This window comes from Anas platyrhynchos, chromosome 2 (assembly GCF_047663525.1).
Source record: "Anas platyrhynchos isolate ZD024472 breed Pekin duck chromosome 2, IASCAAS_PekinDuck_T2T, whole genome shotgun sequence".
Taxonomy (NCBI): domain Eukaryota; kingdom Metazoa; phylum Chordata; class Aves; order Anseriformes; family Anatidae; genus Anas; species Anas platyrhynchos.
Genome location: NC_092588.1, coordinates 113,566,522 through 113,589,203, shown reverse-complemented (window position 1 = coordinate 113,589,203; position 22,682 = coordinate 113,566,522). Strand labels below are relative to the sequence as shown.

Genomic DNA, 22,682 nt, shown 5'->3' with positions numbered 1-22,682 from the left:
TCACCGCTACTGGCAGCCGGGCCTCCGCTCCCCCGGCATGTGACGGGGGGAGAGGAGGAGGAGGAGGAAGAAGAGGAAGAAGAAGAAGAAAAAGGAGGGGTGGGGGAGGCGGCCGCCATGAGCCGGAGGCCGGAGGTCTCCTACGTGCGGCCGGCCGAGCCCGCCTTCCTCAGCCGCTTCAAGCGGCAGGTCGGGCATCGGGACGCGCCCACGGTGGACACCAAGGTAACGGCCCCGGGGCAGCGCTGCTCGCCTCAGCCGGGCTGGGAGCAAAGCCTCCAAAACACCGAGCTTTTATCTTTATGCGAGTTTCAGTATAGCACAGCAGGTTCAGGTCGGACCCATTAATTTAATGTTACCTTAATGGTGCGTGGCAGGTCTTGTGCAGTAAAGATGAAGGACAATGTATTTGTTACCTTCCGAGATCAAACTGTTGGTCTGTAGTTAAAAAAGCACATACTTTGTGGTTTTTTGTTTGTTTTCTTAGGGGACTCCATGAATTGGAGCGCTGTCTGAACCGCTAGCAGTGTACCCTGCTACAGTGAATCCAAGTACAAGCAAATCTTAAAAAAAAAAAACAACAACAATCTGGCTCTGCTTGCTGTGCTGGCAGTGCCCAAGGTGGGCTGCAGTAACGTAGGCTTTTGCTGGAGGATGTGACCAACACTGGTTTTGTGTCATTCAAAGCATATCAGAGAGCCTGGTGCTGCCAGCTGGGCCGAGTTACACTACCATTGCTGCAAAACTGAGGCCTAAGAGTGCTGTCCCGCTGCTGCACCCGCTGATCGGAGTCCCTTCTGTTTCCTTTCTCTGCAGAGAGAGCAGCTCCCGCTGGCCGACAGCGATTCGGAGAACGGCAGCGACAAGGAGGATGAACAGCCGCAAGTGGTAACGCTGAAAAAGGGGGACTTGACTGCGGAGGAAGCAATGAAAATTAAAAAGCAAATCAAAGAGGCCTTAAAGTCGGGCGAACCAGGTGAATGTCGAGCTGTTAGTTTCCTGCTTTGTATAACCAAAGGGAACCATAAAAGGGAGGTTGATGATATTTGCCCATTTTCTAACATTTAATACTACCTTTGATTTCTAACCTGAAGTGATAGAGAAGTAACTGAAGTAATATCCAAGTTGTCTTGCTTTGTATACTGTTGGAGTTAGGTTCTTCTTCATGGTGCATCATCCTACCTCTAAATACCACCTTACTTTTTTGGGGTGGCAAGGGGGCATGGGGTTAGCCTGCTGTGCAGTCTTTTTGACATCTCCTGTGATAACTTCTGAACTCATTAATCAGTTGATTAACCTTGTTTGACAGTGGGGTGGATGTCTTACGGGTAATCTTATGAGTTTGTGAAATAATGTTTGCATAGAAGGAGGAAACTTGGGGTAGTGCTTTACTGGAGAGAATAGCTGGTTTGCAAGCTCAATTACCTGTTCGGTTAACTGACTGATCCACATTATTACTTGCTGGAAATCATCCCCAGTATGCGTTGCGACTTGCACGGCTGGTAGTTAGAGGGCATGGAAAACATACCCTAAGAATAGCGAGAAGATGAGTGAAGTGCAGCATTTCAGCTAAAAACTAAGGGTGCATCTCTTGATGGAAAATGGATGATTCATTGTATTGTTCAGTCTTTTTTGAAAACAGATTTTTGTTTATAGGTCTACATTCTTAATCAAGTGGAAAAACTCCTGCTAATTCTTCTATTGAAGTGCAATTGGTGTTGCAATTTGTATAGCTGTTGCATGATTTCTTTTCAAAAGTGGGATCATCCTGCTAGCGTTGCTAGAAATTTCAACTACTGGAAAGAAATGGCATTCGTTCTGAGCATTGGTTTCTTTTTCACGTAAGCAACTTGATTTTTGAACGATCACGGTATAGGAGGAAAAATGATTTTGTAAGGCCAGGCGAAAAGAAGCAGTCGTCCATGAGAATCCATTGATGTACAGTCCATGATGTGAAAAAAGTCCTAAAGCAGCCCATCTACTCAGCTGAATACACAGTGTGAAAATGGAAGTGTGCTTGATTAGAGTGGCTGAACTTCTTCTCTGGTGGAAAAGACATTCCTAAGACAAAAACGCATGCAGGGAGGATAGCAGCATTGAGTCCCTGTGGGGCGCTAGGACCTCTTCTTATTAAACTTTCACTTGCTGAGTAACAACATGCATTTGGGGGAAAAAGCTGCAATAGTGTAGCAGGACTGTTGACATGCTCTGAGTAGTGCTGCCCTCTACTTCACGTTATTGTGTTGCTGTTTGCTCCTCTGCCTTTGCTGTTCATGTGAAGTCTTGGCCTGCTTTCCCTTTTTGGGCTTATGGGAATTCACAGGGTAAATGTGATTATGTGTGCTCCTCTCCTAGATAGAGGACTGGTGTGAAATGTTCACTGAAGCTGTAGGTGACTGCTGCAGCTTGCTGAAGGCTTCTTTGAGCCTTTGTCCGTCTTTGCCCTGTCAATCTAGAGATTTAAATCTAGAGGTTTACTTTCTGAATTCTAGCCAGAGGCAGGCATTTAGGCAAATGGTTGCTTCCAGTTTAACAAAGGGAATTTAGAATGTTTTAGTTTCTTTTCTTTTGGGTACTTGTCACTTGTAAAAATTGGAAGTATAGCGAGCACTTGTTGCATGATTTGATTAAATTTCTCATTTATTTTATCTCAAGTGTTGAAGTTCAATTATTAAACAGGTTCTTGACCATAATATATAGCCCCAAATTAGATTATCAGTGAAATTATGTGAAGACCGAAAGGGTAGAAGGGAGGCAAATTTCAGAACTAATAATCTTTCCTTCCACCATGTTGACATCAATGCCAAAGCACTTTGGTGTGTAGTAAGTAATGTATTGCTTGCTGACCATCTGCTGTGAATAGAAATTGTCAATCTTTCAAGAAAATTGCAAGTTCTTTGTTTTGAGGTTGTGCCCTGGCCTCTTTTACGTCTTTGTAGGGGTTGTCTTCATTTGCAGGTCCTGGTCTTCAGGCTTTGAGATATTATTCTAGGATTCAGGCTTGGATTATTATTCTATGATTTTTTGTTTCTCATTTATATCCTTTCTGCTTCATTTTTTTCTATAGCCAGTTTGACATGGGCTCACTTTTTTTTATCTCAGGCACCAGCAATTCCTGTGACTTGTGTTTTCTTTAACAGATGAGTGACACTTTTGCATTAATTTGAAAAAAAAAAAAAGTTGATTTATGTCCTAGCTGCACTTAGCTGCCTCCTGAGGCAGAACAGAATTTATTGGCTTTTGCAAGTATAGTCATAAAGAACTTTTTTAGCTAACCTTTCCTATATGAGAAAAAAAAAACTCATAAAGTCATTCCATATTGAAATTTTTTATCCATAGAGGACTAACTTAGATGCTTTTTGGCCTCTAAGTCATCTGTTTAACAACAGTCATTTTGTTTAATACTTTTATACAGTATTTTATAAATGGGTACTGTCAGTTCAGAGATAAATAAAAATGGTCTTATGAGAAATTAAGTTTGCACAAAAGAAAAGATGGTAATTACTGCAAGACGCTTTCTCCCAGCATTCATTATATTCTCCAGAATTGATTTTTTTGCAGCTTTTCTAGTTCGTCTTGCCTCTGGGGCACCCTGCAGGTGAGCAAATTTGGTGGGAGGTGTCCTTACTCATTCCAACTCTTGTACTATTATTTTGCATTCTATATGGTGGGGCTGGGGGAGGAAAAAGGAGAGGAGAGGCAAGAATACAGCCCTTGCTGCCTTGGGTATCAGAGCTCTTTCCTTAGCTTTCACAGCTGTTCTATCACATTTAGGGTTCGTGCTGTCCTTCACTGTGTGAGCAGCAGGAATCTAAATCAGAGTTAATCTTACAGTGTTTAAGTAACAAAAACATTCCCAAAGATGGTTTTATTTCAGCACGTCCTCATTAAATGTATGAGACCACATATCTGAGGAAGATTGGTCTTTTTATCCTCGTGATACCAGTGTGTGTGGAATTCCTGTAGTAAATGGTTCCAAAGGTGTGCGTAGAGATGGGTAGCCAGAAAGCACTAGAGCATCTGAAACTGCTGACCTGAACTCCTAATCTCAGAAACCACTAAGAAATTTACTAGTTTACCATAAAATTTTTCCAACCTTTGTCACTGAGTAGACATGTATCTTCAAGTACTGTTTGTGCAGCTCCTCCTGTCCTTCCTGCTAATTTAGTGCCATTTGTTTCCTCTTGCGGCCTAATTAACTCCTGCAGACAGAACTGACTGCTGGGAAGTTGTGCTGCTAACCATGCAAACGACTACCAAAGAAAAAATAAAGAGAGGAGTAGAGCTTCTTTTTCAGATACTCAGTGATACTGTCCTTGTAAGGTATAACTTGTAACTGAGAGGAAAAGTTTTCTGAATTTGTGGCTTCTTAAATTGATGTCACTGGTGAAGTGAGTTTTCAGCTCTGTGCCTGAATATGCCCTTTGTAGGCAGCCAGCATAAAGGTTTGTGATATGTGTAAAAACATCAATGACTAAAAACAGTCACAAGCTGAACTACTAGTGATTTTTTGTCCCTTTTCTTAAGATAAATGGATTTTATTATTTCTTCTCTAGTGATTTTACATTGGTTGTCTTTCACTTCAGGTGTTTCAGTGTGTTTATCAGAAATTCCGCTTTCTGTAATTTGTAACGCTGATACTCCTTTTCCATGGAGTCTTTTATCAGGGCTCTGTTTTAAAAAACTGCCAACACTGAGATTGCTTCTTCAGTGTCTTCTTTGCATTGCTTAACACATTTCTGTTTCTGGAGATCATCAATATAAACAGAAAAGAAACCTGATGTGTGACAGCCTGGTAAAATTAGAATGGATAAGGTGAAGTTTTTTACCAAATGGAAAAGAAGTCAACACAGATTTCTTGAGCTGCTACCTCAAATTCTTTTAAAAAGCATAGCCTGTTCTCCCTCTTCCTGCAATTTGCTTAGGTAAGGCTGAACCTGCTGTGTTTCGTCACCTGATTGATTCTTTGTCAAGCACTGCTGACGCATCATAGCTCTCTGAAATTGTCCTGGGCTTCCTGCTGAAAGGATTGTCCTTGAGCATATAATGAAATTTGGGCAGTGTTTTACCAGGCTGAGAGCTAAAGTCTTTTCCTTTGATGCAAAATGATCCACAAGTAGTACTGAGGTGACAGAGCTAAGGCAGCTGCAGTTTTGGTAGTTTCTGAGCTTTGTTCTAATTCTGCATTATGTTTATTAAGAGTTTGAATTCATATTGCAAAGATCATAGAATCATAGAATATCCTGAGTTGGAAGGGACCCGTAAGGATCATCAAGTCCAACTCTTGACACCGCACAGGTCTACCCAAAAGTTCAGACCATGTGACTAAGCGCACAGTCCAATCTCTTCTTAAATTCAGTCAGGCTCGGTGCAGTGACCACTTCCCTGGGGAGCCTGTTCCAGTGTGCAACCACTCTCTCTGTGAAGAACCCCCTCCTGATGTCAAGCCTAAATTTCCCCTGCCTCAGCTTAACCCCGTTCCCGTGGGTCCTGTCGCTGGTGTTAATGGAGAAAAGGTCTCCTGCCTCTCGACACCCCCTTACGAGGAAGTTGTAGACTGCGATGAGGTCTCCCCTCAGCCTCCTCTTCTCCAGGCTGAACAGGCCCAGTGCCCTCAGCCGTTCCTCGTACGTCTTTCCCTCCAGGCCTTTCACCATCTTCGTAGCCCTCCTCTGGACACTCTCCAACAGTTTCATGTCCTTTTTATACTGTGGTGCCCAGAACTGCACACAGTACTCGAGGTGGGGCCGCACCAGCGCAGAGTAGAGCGGGACAATCACCTCCCTTGACCTACTAGCGATGCCGTGCTTGATGCACCCCAGGACACGGTTGGCCCTCCTGGCTGCCAGGGCACACAGATACCTATCACTTTCTGCATCTGTTAGACAAGATGAAATATCAGTGCAGTTCACAGCATGGGTTTTGGGAGAATTGGGAATGAAATTTTACTTCAGTTTCCTTCCAGTACCCAGAGGAGGGCTACAAGAAAGCAGGAGAGGGACTCTTTGTCAGGGAATGTAGTGATAGGACAAGGAGTAATGGTTTTAAACTAAAAAAGGGTAAGTTTAGATTAGGTATTCAGAGGATATTATTTACAATTAGGGCAGTGAGGCACTGGCACAGGCTGCCCAGAGAAGCTGTGGATGCCCCATCCCTGGACGTGTTCCAGGCCAGGCTGGATGGGGCTTTGGGCAGCCTGGGCTGGTGGGAGGTGTCCCTGCCCATGGCAGGGGGTTGGAATGAGGTGATTTTTAAGGTCTCTTCCAACCCAAACTATTCTGAGGAATCCTAAGTGAAGTTCTCTGATAAAGTTGATTTCTTAATTTGTACTGCACATCTCTTTAAAACTGCAAATCTAAGAGTTGTGATGTTTGGAGTGTTTCAACCAACACTGTGTATGGCAGCACTGAAATGAGAGTCTTCTGCCATAGTGCTTAAGCACTGAGGAAGGAATTTGTGCTAAAAGATGTTTATTGTTTTTTAATTAAACAACACATAATTTTGTCAAACATGTATATTGTTATGTAATTTCTGTTGAAAAATGAATTTCACACAAGTATTTCAGGAGAAATGCCTTGCACAAAACCTGTGGTTCTTTAATATTCTGTCATGTATTTGGTTAAAAAGTGGAAACTACTGTAGCATGGGCCTTTCCATCTGATTCATGACTTAAAATTACACATTTCTTTTCCAGAAATATTGCTTTGATGCTTTTACTTGTGAAGAGGCTTTCCTCCTCTGCCTGATAATCCCAAGAGAGACTTTCTAAAAAAATTATTTGCTCTAATACATGCAGAGAAGCAGAATTTGCTATTTCTTGACAAGGAATAGCATACTTGAGTAAAAGAAAAGCTTTGTCTTGTATGTTGCCATTTTGTTCTTTAAAGAGATACCACGGTTTTGAAATAAGTTCACATAGATTTTACAGACAGTGAGGTGGATTTAGAGAATCATACAAAGTTGTTCTCTCCATTTTGGTAAGTGTATGAGGCTGGATTGTGTGCCAAAACTTACATATATGTCCATGATTGTTTTATTCCTTCAGAGGTCTCACTGGTCTTGGTTCTGGGAAAAAGAAAAGACAACAGTGAAGTTCTGTATGTTTGTGTGAACGTGTGAAGATGAGTTCTCATTTTATTCTGTTTGTTACAGATGGTGAACCAGAACCTGCTGATGGAAAAATTATGTTCAGGAAACCAGCCAAACGTTCATCAGAGAAGCTTTTGGACTTCAATGTAAGTTCAAGTAAGAAGATCAAAGAGGGAAAGAAAACTGAGAGAGAAGCAACTACTTCTCAGAGTACAGCTAAGCAAGTTAAAAACAGCAGTCTTCTCTCATTTGATGATGAAGAAAATGATGATTAGGAGTTGTGTGTATTTATATTTTAGTTATGCTTCCCAGGTATTTGAGTAAGAATGAGGGTTTTCTTAGAAATTGGAGCATGGTATCCAAATCTTCTCTTGCTTTGTTATAGTTCAGCTAGAGAAACTTAGTATAAAACCAGCATGAGCAAAACTGAGCTCAGATGTTCCACTTCAGATGGAACTATGTGAGTAGTATCTCATGTCTTTATTTTTAAAAGAACATTTAAACATGTATGTCAAAGCTATTTGTGATCACAAATGAGTACCAAAATACAGGTGTACATGTCCAGCTTACAAACATTTTCAATCAATTAATTTTAAAATGTCTTCCATTGCTAAAATTGTATTTCCTCTCTATCTAATGGCCATAATGGAGAGGTATGTTGTTTTGTTTTTAATTATTATTGGCTTAACATTCAAAAGAGAGACTTCATTGCTGTGGAGCAGAGATTGACCTCTTTTGCTTCATATCTTAACAAAAGCTTGCGCTAAATTTCGCGTGTATGGTTTGGCAGATTAGCTCTTTTTTGTAAGCTCTCTTGCAGTAAGTGAGCGTGCATTTGCTAAAATTACAGAGCCCTAATGCTGTCTTCAGTGAATACAGTTCAAGAAGGACCAAATTAATTTGGATTGATTGTGCTAGCAAGATACAAAAATTCTGATTGTATCAATTAATGCAAAGGAACGATGTGTAAACCCTTTGAGACTACACTTTGGTTATCACACTGATGTATTAAAGTTGGGTTGGGTTTTTTTGGAAGTGCATTTGTTCCAGTTTGCTACATATGTCTTTGTAATTATTTGGGATCTCAGTTTATTTTTTAAAATGTATTTCATTTTTAAGCTGTAGAAAACAACCGATTTTATTTCAATAGGAAATTGTAAGCAGAAGATTAAGCCAAGAAATACTACAGCTGTGATACAAAGTTTTAATTTTTTTTTTAATTGACCACATACAGTACACTGATATTGACCATTTCTGTATTATTTATGTAATGGGGTGTGCAGAAGTTCTAACAACACTGAAAACTGATGGGACTGGGGAGAGCAAGGAGGTAGAAATGGAACTAGTGAGTCTGAAATGACTTGATAGCATTGTGTGTTCTTGCAGTACTCTAGCACGACTGAGACTGCTGCAGAATTACAGGGTATGAGACAATGAAACCAGTTCCTGTGCTGTGTGACAGGTAATTTGAAATCATTTGGGCTGTAAAGCTTCGTTGAGGAGCAAATTTGAAGTAGCTGTGTGAATCAGCTGGTTTTAGTTTGTTAATCTGGTATTAAACAATAAATTATGATTTCTCTAAGTGGTCCAAAGGTGTTCAAATGAAAAATTCGATGCATAAAATGGGATTTTTGGAGTCACCTGATAATGAAGCCTATTTTGACTGCTACTTGTCTCCAAATATCACATCCTCTTACAGCATAAGATCAGATGCAAGCCTGCCTACTATTTCTAACTAATTGGGAGCGTCCCTGATTTTGAAGATGAATAGGTATATTGTCCTTCCAGAAAATTAAAACCAGGCCTATAAATACATATTACAGTACCGAGGTGGCACTGGTCTGATACTAGAACGGCCAGAGAGATGCAGTATGACAGCCTGAGGATTCCCATGAGGACATCTTGCATTTGTAGGTACATAATTTGTCTGTATTCAGCATACATAATAAAGAAAAATGTAGGATATACACAATCAAAGGTTCCCAGGGATTAATCTTTCCGTATTCTTTGTATGCCTAACATTTGTTTGATTCCATTTTAAAAAACTATTTATATCCATGAGGAATACTGTAGTGTTAAAGTATTCTGAAGGAATATTTGGTCACATTTAAATGACTGAGTATATGCTTTGACTTTCTGAGACCAATCTGCAAGAATGAGTTAACCAGTGAATGCTTACCTAAACTTTTTCAGTTTTGTCCATCAGCACTAAACCACATTTGCTTACGTTTTCCTTGCACAGCCTGAAAGTTTGTCACTTTAGCTGCAAGGCAGCTCAGGAGATGTGGTTGTCAAGGGATAAATCCTTGCCATGGATCAGAGAGAATTCACATTTTCCTTAAAATCGGGGAGGGCGTCCCAAACGGGGAGCCTATTTAACACATTCAAAATAAGAGTGAGTTCTTGTTTGAGGCCTCTCAGCAATTGCTGAGAGGCCTCAAAATTTTAATTTTAAAATTAAAATTTTAAACAAAATTTTCTATTTCTACTGAAAGACTTGTTAGATTGAAGTCTGGTAAAAAGAGAGTTACCTCAAAATTCTGGGTGCAGTGCTTATGCTTAATCACGCCCCTGCCCTGCAACTTCATGACAGATGTCTGGAATGCAAATACATTAATTGGGTTTGCTTGGAAATAACGTAATGAAAGGTATGTTGCTCTTCAGGCAGCGCAGCAGGGGAAAGAAAGGTGGATACGGAAACCCACTTTCTTTCCTTTATTCCAGCTGTGATTTGTAGTGCTCTGACCAGGAGACCTTTGTATTCGTTGTATTTCACTCCCAGTTCACCTAACAACAACTAATTGGATATATTTTATTAAGAGGTGTGAGTGATGCACAAAAGTGTTTTAGTCAAGTAGTCATGTGAAAATCGGCGCTCTTAATGCGACACACCAGGAAAATTACATACGCCATCAACACCCCATGAAACCTGTGACTAAAGAGAACAATTACTCGTTCATTTTGGAAAGAAATGTGAAACTGTCTTAAGCAATCACCTGTCTTGAGCAATGGACCGTGGAAAAAAATAATTGCAAGAACTTTCTAATAAAGGGGAAGCCAAAGTGAGTAAGTACATGAAATGTGGGGCTGTCCACTAGAATGGACAAACTTCCTGGCTTTTTCTCGCTTTTTTTCTTTTCCTCTCCTGTAGTGGGGAATATATTTCCCCCCTTTCTCCATGCCCCTATCACGGAGCTGAATGAAAGTAGCTGAGGTTTGTTACCCTGTACAGGAAACCTGTTCCAATGTGGCCTGTTAACTAATATGGGAATTTTGTACAGTTTTTATTAATAAAATCCTTGAAATTTTCCAGCTCATTAAGACTCAAAAGCATTTATTGATGGTGTTATTTCTCACTATTAGCTACACAGTAAGCAGGAGCAAACCTGGTGAACTGTGGTAGCATAATAGCAATGTGCTAGCAATGGATGCTGATAGTGGAGGCTAGATCTCAACTTTCCAAGCACCTTATTTCAGAGTGGTGCTGATGTGTGTGCGCAAGGAAGGAAATCACTCTGTATTCAAAAGAAATAGGATCTGTAAATGATAGCAATCAAGGTGGATCCTTGAGAATGCCGAGTTATTGAGGAAGGACTTAACAAAGGTACGGGGCAGAGTGAGAAAGAAAATGCGTGTATGGGCAGGTAACCCAGGAGTTCCTGAAACCTTTGGTTATATCCCTAGCCTGGCTCGTAAAGTTATTTATTTTTTTCTCAAGTGAGGACAAATTTGTTGGACTGCAAGAGTTCATTTAATTTGCCTAAGTAGGAAGGGATGAGCCAGTAGTCTGATAGCTTTTGTGTCCAGGAATTATCATTTGGAGGATCAAAGGCTGTGTTCTGCAGACACTGAGCACAAGAAAGCTCTATTTAGCTGTTCTAATTGCACATTTTTTAAGTTTCATCACAGGACTTAATGTCTTTTTTTTTTTAACAGTGCTCCAGTATATAATCCTGTTAGGAAGCTGCAGATTTATAATGAAGCAGGAAGTAGCAATGTCATCGTTTCAGCTGATTGTTTCCCCTGTGCTGTAGTGTATTAACTAAGTAATGCTTCACTTGGCTCTGTAGAGCCAATTGCACTCTCAAGGACATCAGGCATGCCTGAAGATGAGTCATTACCTTTGGTACAGCACAAGAAGTATGATGTGCAGCCTCAGCAAGTGTTTGTCCATTGAAGTTGGTTAATAACCTATAGCCCTTTCCCGTGGCACGATGCCATAAATCAATCCTTTGTCTATTTACCAGACAGAAAGCCCGGTCTATCAGCTGCCTCTTCAGTGTCATCCCGTTCCTGCAATGCGGTGTTAACCTGCAAAGAGGCTTTCCGTGTCGTGGGCCTGCCCTTCTGCCCCACTTCCTCGAGACCGTTCCAGAGGCAGCTGTCACAGGGCCAGCCATCACAGATGGAAGAAACCCTACTGGGTTTTACGGGAGTGGCTGTAGCCTCCTGTAGACCTAAACATTTTCAGAACCTCTACACCCTCAGATCCAGCCCCTGGGAGGTGACAGAGACTGAATTTTACGGTGTTTTTCCCATCATCACCTCTTCTTTCTTTCTTTCTTTCTTGGAGGTAAAGCAACAGCTGGCAAAAGCAGTTTTTCCTCTCTCAGGAGATGTAAAGCGGCTTTTGGTGCCATTCCAATCCATATGGCAAAGCTTTCCTTTCCCTTGACTCCTGTGGCAGTCCTCAGTGCGATGCCTGTTTAGTTAGGGCCATGGGCAAGAGGAAGCTACCTTGAAACAGGCAGAAGTTATTCGAGTTATTGTTGTGAAGCCTCCACGGGGTAACGGTGATCACGGCACACTTTTGGTTTTGATATCATGAAAGAGTTGTTCCCTTAGGGACAGCGTAGTAACAACGAACTTTAAAAGGGCAGATTATAAAACTATGAGGAAAATGGTTAACAGCAGGCTGAAGGGCAAAGAGAAATACTTAAAAAACATAGAGCTCTGCCTGGAGGCTATTTAAGAACATTGTATTAGAGGCACAGATGGTTTGTATACCTCTGAGCAAAAACACAGCATACGAAGGAGAATGAAACTCACAGGGTTACGTGGGAGAGAAGTGTGAGCATAGAAAGGTTGCAAATGCATCCCTTCAAAATGACAGCTCGACTGAATGACAGACCAGGAAACATTATCAGGAGGGTGGAAAGGGCTGGGAAGTGACAGTGCTGCGAAGGAGCACCTAGCAGCTACTGACGGTGGATGCTGAGGTCGAAACACTGAAAAGAGCGATTCTAATAATGTACTAAGCACTTGCTTTTGAAAACTGGGCTATTGCAGACGAGACTTCGCCAGAAAAACAAGGGTACTCTTAATCTCAGTTAGAACAAAACAAAGTTGTTTGGTCAAGGCAAAGCCGTCTGCAGTTTTACTATGGGAGCACGCCAAGTTTAAGAGTGAGGAGCCCACCCAAACATAGTTTCTCTACAGTAGGACTTTTATTTTACCTTGCCTTAGATTCAGTGCCAAAAATGATGCCTTTAAATCTCTGCCAAAGAATGTAGAGATAAAAAGAATCAGATACTTCTAAAAAGTCTAAGTTTAGCAAAAGCAAAAAGTACTTTTTTTTATTATTTTTTTTAGGATTTTGTGTTGAGAGAGAGACTACTTGGTAAGGACATAATAAGATCTGCAGAGCTTTTTTACACCAGTGTGCAATTGGACAGTTGCAGCATTTTGTTGTGTATCCTGAGGACAGGAACACCCCAATTAGAAATTAGAAGGGAACACCTCAAGTGTCTCGTAGTTGTCCTTCACAAATCTGGTGTTGTATGCAAAAAGCGTCCTTGTGAAATCAGGGAAAGGTATTTTCTGGTTTAATACAAAGGAAAGGCAAGGGAAGGCTACCACAGCTCTTTTGGCAATAAAAACTTGATGCACGCAGTCGCAGTGGGACTAGAGCCCTGGCACCCAGGCTGTTTTATTCTGCCCTGTTAAATTGAAACAAACAATTCAGCTGCCTCAGTCTCCTCTTTTCTCCTCTGACACGCCAACTATCCCTAGAGAAGAGATTAAGCATTGTTCTGAGCGGTGCCACAGCAGCAGCAGCAGCAGTTTTATAATTTAAGGACTGCATAAAATTTATGGAGCACTGAGCAGAGCTTAAATCAATTTTACGATTTTCATAAATTACTCCAGGCAGACCGTGTTTGCGTAGCAAGCCAGTGATGTTTGAGGTGTTTATCCAACGAACACAACATTCAGAACAGGGGGTTTCAAAGGCACCTGTGGGAATTACGCATCCAAGGTTGGTGGGAATTAGAGGACCTGTTCCTTTGAGCCAGTTGGTATGCCACTATTCATTTGTAATCGTGCCAAATTATACATATTTGTTAAAAATCCAAGTTAGAGGAAGGTGAAATTCAGAGGATATTGTAAAGTTCACTGCTATTGTGCTTAATGTGGTAACTTACAACAGTGGCTGCTACCTTGGAGTTGTATTTCAGGTAAAATACCACTGTGGCACATGAAGAGTTAGCCTTTTTCTTACTGCAGTGCCTTTTTGTGCTGTTTAGGCCCCATTACTACCAGGAACCTTGTTCTCCATCTGCTTGAGGCTGCACATGCCAATTGCTCCATGCACAGGCAGCTGCTATGAAGAAGGATCCACCTTCAGAGCAGGAAGAGAAAAAATAGCTGGTTCCTCATAGCACGTTTCCAGATTGTGTAAGATAAATCTAATCCCATGCAGTATAGATTTGAACAGAGATTCAGCTTTCCTCCTGGACAACTAGCTAACTTGATCAGGGCAATCTGAGATGAAGAGGTTTAAATTCAAGGGAGTTAAGTGTTTTAACACTCCAGGATCTTGCCACCGAATTCCTGTAGCCAACAGCATACATAAATGAGGAGTGACTGACGCAGTGGCCATCCTGCAGGAGTGATCTGTGGCTACTGCGAATTAAAAACTGAACACAGGCCATGATGTGAGGAAAGCTGCTGCAATTTGGGCTCTATAAATAACTTGTCATGGGGAGGAAAAGTGAAGCAATCCTACCCTGCTTATTCTTTGCTCCAGACCCTAGCTGGAGTAATGTGTCTGCTTTAGTGCGCCGTACTTCAAAAATGAAAGGTGCAGGCCAGTTGGGAAGTCCAGCAGAAAGTAATGGCATTGATCACCAGTCGAGAAAACATGACTTGTGGAGGAATAGATGAAAAAAATGGGTTTATACACCTAGAGAAAGGAGATGCAGAGGAGGGAGTAAGAATGTGGTACCACTCTTGAGATATGTAAAATTTGCAGCAAAGAGGAAGGTAATAAATTGTTCTGTATGTCCACTGGGAATAGAAAAAAAAAAGCTAATGGATTTAAACGGCAGCAAAGGAGATTTAAGGAAGATATTAGGACAGGCTTTCCAGCGGTAACTGTAGTGAAGTACTGAAACAGATTGCCTGGGGAGGTTGTGGGATCTTCATTGCTAGCCGTTTTTAAGAACAGGTTGGACAAACATCTGTCAGGAATGATTTGGGTATAATTGATCCTGCCTTAGGGCAGAGGGCTGGACTAGATGACCTCGTGAGGTCCCTTCCAGCCCTATTTTCTACGGTTCCCTCATTAGGAAGGCTGATAGGATATTCCTAGGACCTTATCATTCCTTTTAGAAGCAAAAACAGACCACAGCAATGCCAAGAGTCAGATTTAAACTGACAATATATAGGGAAATTCAAAGCTTAAGGTTGATAACTCCACGCTTAATTATTAACATTTGAATGCATGAAACAAAACTGGATGTGTTCAAAAGCTAAATTCTTGGGAGGCTGCACAACCAAGGCCTTTACGACTAGACCACAATCTTTCTAATAGCACGAGAAACTGTTTCATCTAACATTAATCTTACACGCTGCAACTTTGATTTCATCACTTGAACGTAGTAGCTGGCATTGTTCTTCAGCACCTAACATACTCCCAGGTGAGGATGTTTTGCATGTCATCACATATTTGGCCACGTGTTATGCTTCCACTCACTCCAAAGCTCCTTCTTCCACTCCAATTTATCATAATACCAGCGCTCAGCTTCCCCATGTGGCTGTGTTGAAATCACTAATACCACTGTTAGAGCATGTAGTACATTTCTCTCCATTCTCAGCCCCGGTATATTCCTCCCGCTGCTTTCCGCTCACGTTCTTTTATTCCTGTTGATAACTTTCATTTTCATCTGTCTTTTGCTGCTTTCCCTTCAAGCTGTGCTTGCATTGCAAACTGCGGTTCAGCAGTTTAGCAACTGGATTGCGTCCAAATATTACCAAATGCCACATCTTTTAATATCAGGCGGAGCAGCTTGAATTTTCTTCATCGCAGTGCTGTGAAAGACACACTGGCATGTTTTCTGTGCAAATGCCAAAAAAAAAAAAAAAGAAAAAAAAAAAAAAAAAGGCAACAAAAGATGGGGGGTGTGAAGCAAGCTGAAATGTCTGCATTCCCAGAATTTTCTGTTCTCCCTGATTTCAGGTTTTAGTTCATGACCCAGCTGCTGATTTATGTAACTCTGTGGAACTATGCCAGTTTAGAGCAGCCAAAAATTTGGCACGGTCGCATTTGTGATTGGCGATACCTTAGTGTTCAGCTGTGTGACCCCACATGTGTCTTTCCCCAAAGTTCGTGTGTGTTCTTTGGTGATCACAGCCCTCAGGTTCTGAAAACCTCTCTGTCAAACCATGAAGTGGGGTTATAATGAAGTACATACACACACACCTACATATATGTATGCACACAGAAATATTTGAATTTGATTTGACTGGAAAGCCTTTACATGGCTTTTGAGCTTTTCTCTGCAACTGCATGGAGGGCAGAAACTGAAGTAAAAATATAAAGAAAAACAACAAAAAAAAAGGAGTTTTCATATAACCACATGCTTTCCAAAGCTAAGATTTAAAAGAATTCAACATATCCCATGAAAGCTAGCAAAATTATGACTGGATGTTTGGTCATTAAATCATTTTACTGCATATTACAGAGAGAAGGATGGTACCACTTGACTGTGGCACTGAAGCTGTGGACATTGTGTGAAATTTGCTGTAGAGGAAGACTTCCCTGGGTGGCTGTGGGATTTAGAACAGAGTCAAGAGTGTTTTTTGTGATGTTTGCTCCTCTGTTTTGCTCAAGACTTGCACATTACATGTTCTGGGGAGAGATGGCCAAAGCAATGCAGATATGCTGGTGTCCAGATCATGACTACCTTACTGTGTGTGTTGTGCATTCTTTGTGCATATCCCCGGCTCCTGCTGTGTTTGCATATGTTGGGAACAAAGAAGACCTCCAGGTAGGTGCTCCACAACCCGTGTACCCCTTAAATTTCAACTTAAAGTGCATTTGGATCAGCACAAGCCTTTGTCTGAGGATGAATTTCCCTTATCACTTGTTTCTACTTTGCTTTGCTCACAACACTAATTTTCTTTCCCCTGTGGGTACAGTCCTTGTCAAGGGATCACTTGACCTTGAAATGCAGTTTCATTAATTTTACCTATTGATTAATGATGAGATTTTAAAGAAGGTAAGCCTTGCTTTTCAGACACTGCAATGGTGATCATTTCCTGCTCCTGTCACATACATATAAAGTAATATTGTTTCTCAACATCTTGTTTTCCCGTGTTGGTAGTTCACCGTACACCATAACATGAGGCAAATAAAATATTTTTTCTACCCTTTCTGTGTCCAGCTTACTTATTTACATATGGTGGAAATGTTTTTGGATTGACAATGTCCTAGTGCATTTTTCCTTCTACCTCTTGGACCATTGGCTTTTTGGTTCTTCCTCCTACAGCCCCACTGCTGAGGCTACCACGTCACCCAGCAAATCTTCCCTGCGGGGAGGAAGGTGCCTGCTCATTGCACCTCCTGAGCAGAACTGAAGTGAGCATTTGCCATGCAAGCCTGTTCCTTAAATTCAGTCATGTTGGCATCCTATCCCACTTCTGCAAACCTCCTGTGTTTCCTCTGCCTCCCAGCTTTGGGTTGGCACAGGCAGAAGCTGAAAGGCATGTGTGGCATGTGAATGGCATGCTACCATTCCTTCAAATCCTCTATACCCTGGCCCCCTCCCTCCTGCAAGCTGCTCAGAGTTCACTGTGGCTGCAAGGCTGGATTTGGGTTTTAAGTGAGTTGGAGACTTCTGTGTGTGGATGCTAAGCTTTCTTAAGACACCTTTGGGTGCTTGAGAGACTGCATAGACTAATAAATAAATGCTTTTATCTCAGGTGTCAGCTTTAGGGCAGTCATTCAATGACATAAAAATAACATACAGATGGATATCTGAGCTGTGCAGTTTAGAAAGCCAGTTCCTGGGTGATGGCTGTAAGGTGTAACAATCCGTTAGTAAAAGTTTATACAGTACCTACTGCAGAGGAGCCTTCATCTGAGCCGCAGGCTCTGGGGTGCTACTTTAGTAGAAAAAAAATAATAATAATTTGTAAATGAATAAAGGGAGATTTTAAAATCAATTTTCTTCACCAAACAGCAATCACTGAAATGGTTGCCTTTATCGCTGAGGACTAAGCGTATAAAATGCTTCAAGATACAGAATTGGATTCTATAAACATATAATTCTTTTATCAATAATTCTTATGAGCAGGCTTCTTTCTACACTCTCCCTTTTGCCAAAACTTTCCTCTATTATATGCTGAGCTCATTTCCCTCCTGGATAGCTGTGGATTTGTTGGTATACAAATTAATTTTGTTATTGACCAGAATGAACATTTGGAGGATAAGAATGGCATTGCTATTCATACCTAAAGGTAATCAATACAGGTACAGAGGAATAAATATTTTCTAACCAAGTAAGCATCCTGTCTAGTCTTATTCCATTTTTCTAAAACCCACAGGACTGTATCCTAGTTGCTGTACATGTGAACAAAGCAGTGATAGGCAATAGTATTTAAATCTTTCCTTCTTTTCCTTCAAAGAAAGTTCATGAGAGAGAAACTTCTGTCCTAGTCTTGCCTCCTCACACTCTCAAAGTCAATGAACCGCAACAGCCTTCGCATACTGTTTGATTGCAATTGCAGTAATTATTTGTCCACCATCAACTTAATATACCAAAAACAGTGGAGGAGAAATAAATCCCTGCTTGAAGTGTTTTGACACCTGTATGGAAGTGTCAGACAGCAGCTTGTGGCTATGCTGTTTAAGAGAAAGGATGTGAGGGGACATTGCATTACAACGATGTGGTGTGGTTTAGTTCATTCTGGGATTTGTATGCAAAATGAACATTATTGGCTCATAAAAAGCAAAGAAAAGGGGAAAGAATAGCAAGAACGGTAAGGGTAGATTGGGAGATAAAATGTTCCTGTTATATGCCAGTGATCAGTTCCAGTTACTCCTGACCAAATGTTAGTACTGTTCGCCTCGTTTCAGGCTTTTGTTCAAAGACTCTCAGGAGAGCCTCACTTGCAATCAGATTCTTAATTCATACTTAAAATCAGTTGGAGACTGACAAAATGTCAGACCAAAATTGTGCTTTACTTCAGCTGGCTGTTCCTTTGACAGGATTTGCTAAGAAAATGCCAGGCTGATGGGGAGAAGACCACTGGCTACCCGGCCAGCATGCTGCAGCACCAGAGAAGTCCTGGGCTCGGGGTGAAAGTCCTTCCAACATGCAGATGTGATTTGGGGTGCCCAGCACAGGGCTCCGTTGTGTCCTGCAGAGTGCATCCCCTTGGCATTATCAATGCCGCTCCTGAAAGGCTGCGCTAGGAGAGGCAATGCCATCCCCTGCAGAAGGCAGTGGGGACATGGAGAAATGGAAGATGCACGCTCTGCTCAGGCTGCAGATGTGCAGACAGACAGAGGACTCTTTGGGATGGCAAGGAGGCAAGTGTGGTGCTGAAGAGGATGGTGGAGGAGAGAAGGAAGAAGGAGACCTGGGCAGTTTTGGAGAGGTCTGGCGCTGGAGCATGGCTCTGCCCTGGCACCTCGACATGGTGGCAGCACCGCCACCTTCCTCAGGCAGCCATTTCCCCCCTGTGGCAGTGTGGTGGTGAAAAAGCCCTGCTCCTTCCCCTCTCTGGGCTGGGTTTTGCCTGGTGGGAAGCAGCATGGTTGATGCTGCAGCTCCAAGGGCTCCTCAGTGTTTGTGGCAGTGGGATAAAGGGGCAAAGCTCAGATAACTTGGCCAGCTCTCGGTGTGCTTTTCTAACAAAGGATGGACAAGCAATCAGTGAGATTTTTAGGAAAAAAAAAAATAATGTTGTTTTAAGAAGGCCAGAGTTAGGCTCATGTGTGCAGCAGGATTCAGCACACAGCCATGTTTCCCCCTGCTGAGCCCCTCTCTGCCACTGAGGAGGCGTAGAGCCCCTGTGCCCGACCTTCCTTCTCTGAACCACGTCCTTCAAGAACCACGTCCTTTAACAACCATGTCCTTTAAGATCCACGTCGTTTAACAGCAGCCACATTTCAGATAAAAACCAGCCGGAGCCTGGCGGCTGCAGCGCAGCGGCGGGACGGCAGATGGCGGCCGCCCCTCAGGCAGCGGAGCCCGCCCGTGCCCTGCTCGGCGGCGGGGGAGCCGCTGGGTTTGCTCGGGTTATGTCGGGCTTCGGCTCCTCGCCGGGTTTCGCCTCCTCACCGAGCTTCCCCACACCGGCGGTCACCGGGCACGGCCGGCCTGTATGGCGCTGGGGGCCGGGACCCTGAGCCCCGCCGCCTTCCTCTGCCAGCCAGCGGGTGGTTCCGCCACAGAGGAGCTGCAGGGCACCGGGCTTTTTCTTTTTAATTTAATTTCTTCCCCCCACGTCCTCCCTCTCCCTACATATCTACGGCACCACCTGTTGCTCGGAGTTATGTTTAATCTGAGATGAGCGAGGAGCAAAGTACAGCGAGGAGTGAGCTAAAGCAATGGTGGCAGCCCATGAATGCACCATCTCTGCCACTGCCATCGTTCGCAGCCCCTCAGGCGTCCTCCATCCTCCTCCAATTTTCCTGGGGTGCCCACTGAGGGTGTCAGGCCTGGCCATGGGGTGAGGATGGGGGCGAGGAGAAGGAGGAACAGGAGGAGGAGGAGAAGGAGGCAGGCTGGCATGACACACCAAGCTATGCATGCTGCTCCAGCCACTGGCCGCCACCTATGTTGGAAAAATTCCCTTTTCCAACGTAGACTGCTCATTACTGGCTGTATCTTGCCATCATTATACACAGATGTGGCAACTCGGTCATGTGAAAAGCCTCCCCTGACTTCAGTGGCAGCCTCCCTGCCCAGCCCGGGTGTGAAGGAGGCATAACCCAATTCTGTTTGCCGCTGTCTAAACTTGAACATCACGAATGTCTGAATCTTGCAAATTCTCTTTGACCTGGCTGGCTCGGTTTGCAGCGCTTGACCTGCCATTTCTACATGCGATTTATGACTTCTCTCCCAGCACAGGTGTGCCCAGAACTTTATTAAACAAAGCAAACTGAAATTGTACATTTGGGATAGAAGTGCAACTTGTAATGCAAAAGGAGAGGCCTTGATAAGATGTGATTTCTAATATGTCATGAAATGGAGAAGAATTCACATCAAATTAATGGATGTTTGTGGAATTACAAAGTAAAATTTCCAACTATTAGATATTTACAGGGATATTTAATCATCAGACCTAGTGTACTTACACAGAGCTCATATACATGGGCAAAGTCTTAGAAAGGCACTATGTGTTGGAGACATAAAAGTCATGCTGGAGCTGAGTTAGGTTTTCTGATATCTCTGAATCTGACCCATTATGGGAATAGGATCTACGCACACGTCAGGTGATGGAACTTGCACAATATGATATGGGACAGGGGCTCGTTTAAATGGATCTGCCATTTGATAGCTGCCTGGCTACTCACAGCTCCTCTGAGTGCCAGTCCTCTCCTTTCAGAAACAAGGACAGTGAGATATCAGTCCTTTCAAAGAGCATTATGAAACCTGAAGGTGATTATTTTCACATGCTGTTTTCTCTTTGTTTTGTAATAGTAATTTTCTAACAGAAGTGGGCAGCAACTGAGATTTTGAGACAAACTCTTAGCAATGTACACATAGGTGGAAAACAAATCATGTGTCCACAAGATGCACCTTTCCTTCTTAGACTCCCAATTCCATAATCTTGAATGCCTTTCAGAGACTTTTGTAGACTTAACTGGATAAAACTAAGGGATTTGGTTTTAAAACAAGCTATTTGGTTTCTCAAGCAAATAACATAGGTCAATATTATTAAACATGAAAGTTAAGCATCAAAATTCTTGTTTGGCATCTAAACATCTGTTCTTTGTATTCTCATCTTCTTTAGGTTGTAGCTTTTTATCTTTGTGAAGCAGAGGCCCCATGACGGCTTTCCCCATGATGGCTTCCAAGTTCTCAGCATGGTTCACAGCGTAAGTGCCAGGAGGGTAAGGGTTCAAGTAAAGGTTCATCTTGGGTTCAGAGCAGCAGCTCGGAATCTATGCTTGTTGCTTTGCTGCAGCAGAGCAATTGTAAACACAACCTCCCTTGCACATTTTGAGGCTCTGAGCACAGGTTGCCCAGTCACACAGCTGGCTGCTGCAGTCCTGCTGATGGGGTTCCTTTCCTTCTGAGCCTACTGCCTGGACCTCTGAACCCGTGCTGGTTCCACCAAGACAACATTGAGCCACATGCCAGAGAGCAGGGAGAGGGGAAGAACACAGTCTGTCTCTAGACACCTTTATTCTGTCCTGCCTTCATTTCCTTGCCACTGGAAGCATCACTTTTGCATAGCCTGTCTGTCTGCATCCATGAGAGAATGAGACAGAGGTAAACCAGACACCAAGGCAGGAAAGCCATCACTACTCGCTGTTCCTGAAGAAGGATAGGGCCTGTGGGCTTTGCTGTTGCCACTGCACTATTGCAGATCAGGGATGAAGACACAGCCACTGCAAAGAGATCCAGAGCATCTTTTCCACTTAAAGCTGCATTTTTACCTCTCTCCCTTCTCTGCCGGCATAGGTGATTGCACGCTTTGCTTATGCCTCCAGTTCGTCCTGTTTATACCCCCAATGATGATAAGGGACTTCAAAGTCCTTGCCTTATTACAAACAACAAGTATTAATAAATATATATTAAGAACTGCAGAAATTGATGTTACTAATAATTAAATTGGCAACCCTATCTGCAGTGCAGCTGGCCGGGGTTAGCTTCACTTTGCTTTGGCAGCTGTGTCCACACTGTCTAGAGGTGACACTTAAGTTCCTGTTTGCCTCTCAGGCAGGCAGTGAGCCTGTAAAAGTAACTCTTTGAAGCCGGGGCTCTTTGCATGGCTAAGCACGTCCAACATGCTCCAGTGCCACCAGGCACACGTGGGAGACAGGCCGCAAGCTATCTGTGGGGGCAGTGGAGCTCACTTGTAACTAAAGCCACTCCAAGAGCTGCTCTTTCAAGAGGGGTCCAGATGAAACCAGAGAGGCTGTTTACTCCATGCAAAATAAAGGTTCGAAAGCTCAGGCATCCTTTTTAATCTATAATGAGGGAGACGCTGTTGGTCGTATCATGGACATTGCTCTATTTCAGGAAGTCTCGATGTGGGGCAGTTGTCCCCCCTCCCAGTGGGGGATCACAAACAGGTGTCAGGGTTTTATGGCCATCCGGACCTTCTCAGGTTGCTGAACGGGTGGGGGAATC

At 42.8% G+C, this 22,682-nt stretch overlaps 1 protein-coding gene across 1 annotated transcript; it reads left to right on the top strand.

Moving 5' to 3' along the window:
• Window positions 1-13: 13 nt before the first annotated feature.
• On the top strand, window positions 14-10,406 carry KIAA1143 (KIAA1143 ortholog). Its single transcript, XM_027451158.3, has 3 exons — window positions 14-225; window positions 817-976; window positions 7,153-10,406. Exons 1-3 carry the CDS (start codon window positions 118-120, stop codon window positions 7,362-7,364), a joined length of 480 nt encoding a protein of 159 aa, XP_027306959.1. The 5' UTR covers window positions 14-117; the 3' UTR covers window positions 7,365-10,406.
• Window positions 10,407-22,682: the final 12,276 nt, after the last annotated feature.

Bases quoted from the DNA above. Each gene is read 5' to 3' on its own strand.
- KIAA1143 (XM_027451158.3), top strand. From the start codon at position 118: ATGAGCCGGAGGCCGGAGGTCTCCTACGTGCGGCCGGCCGAGCCCGCC. The intron at 226-816 runs GTAACGGCCCCG...CTTTCTCTGCAG, and splicing joins CGCCCACGGTGGACACCAAG to AGAGAGCAGCTCCCGCTGGC. The intron at 977-7,152 runs GTGAATGTCGAG...TGTTTGTTACAG, and splicing joins CTTAAAGTCGGGCGAACCAG to ATGGTGAACCAGAACCTGCT.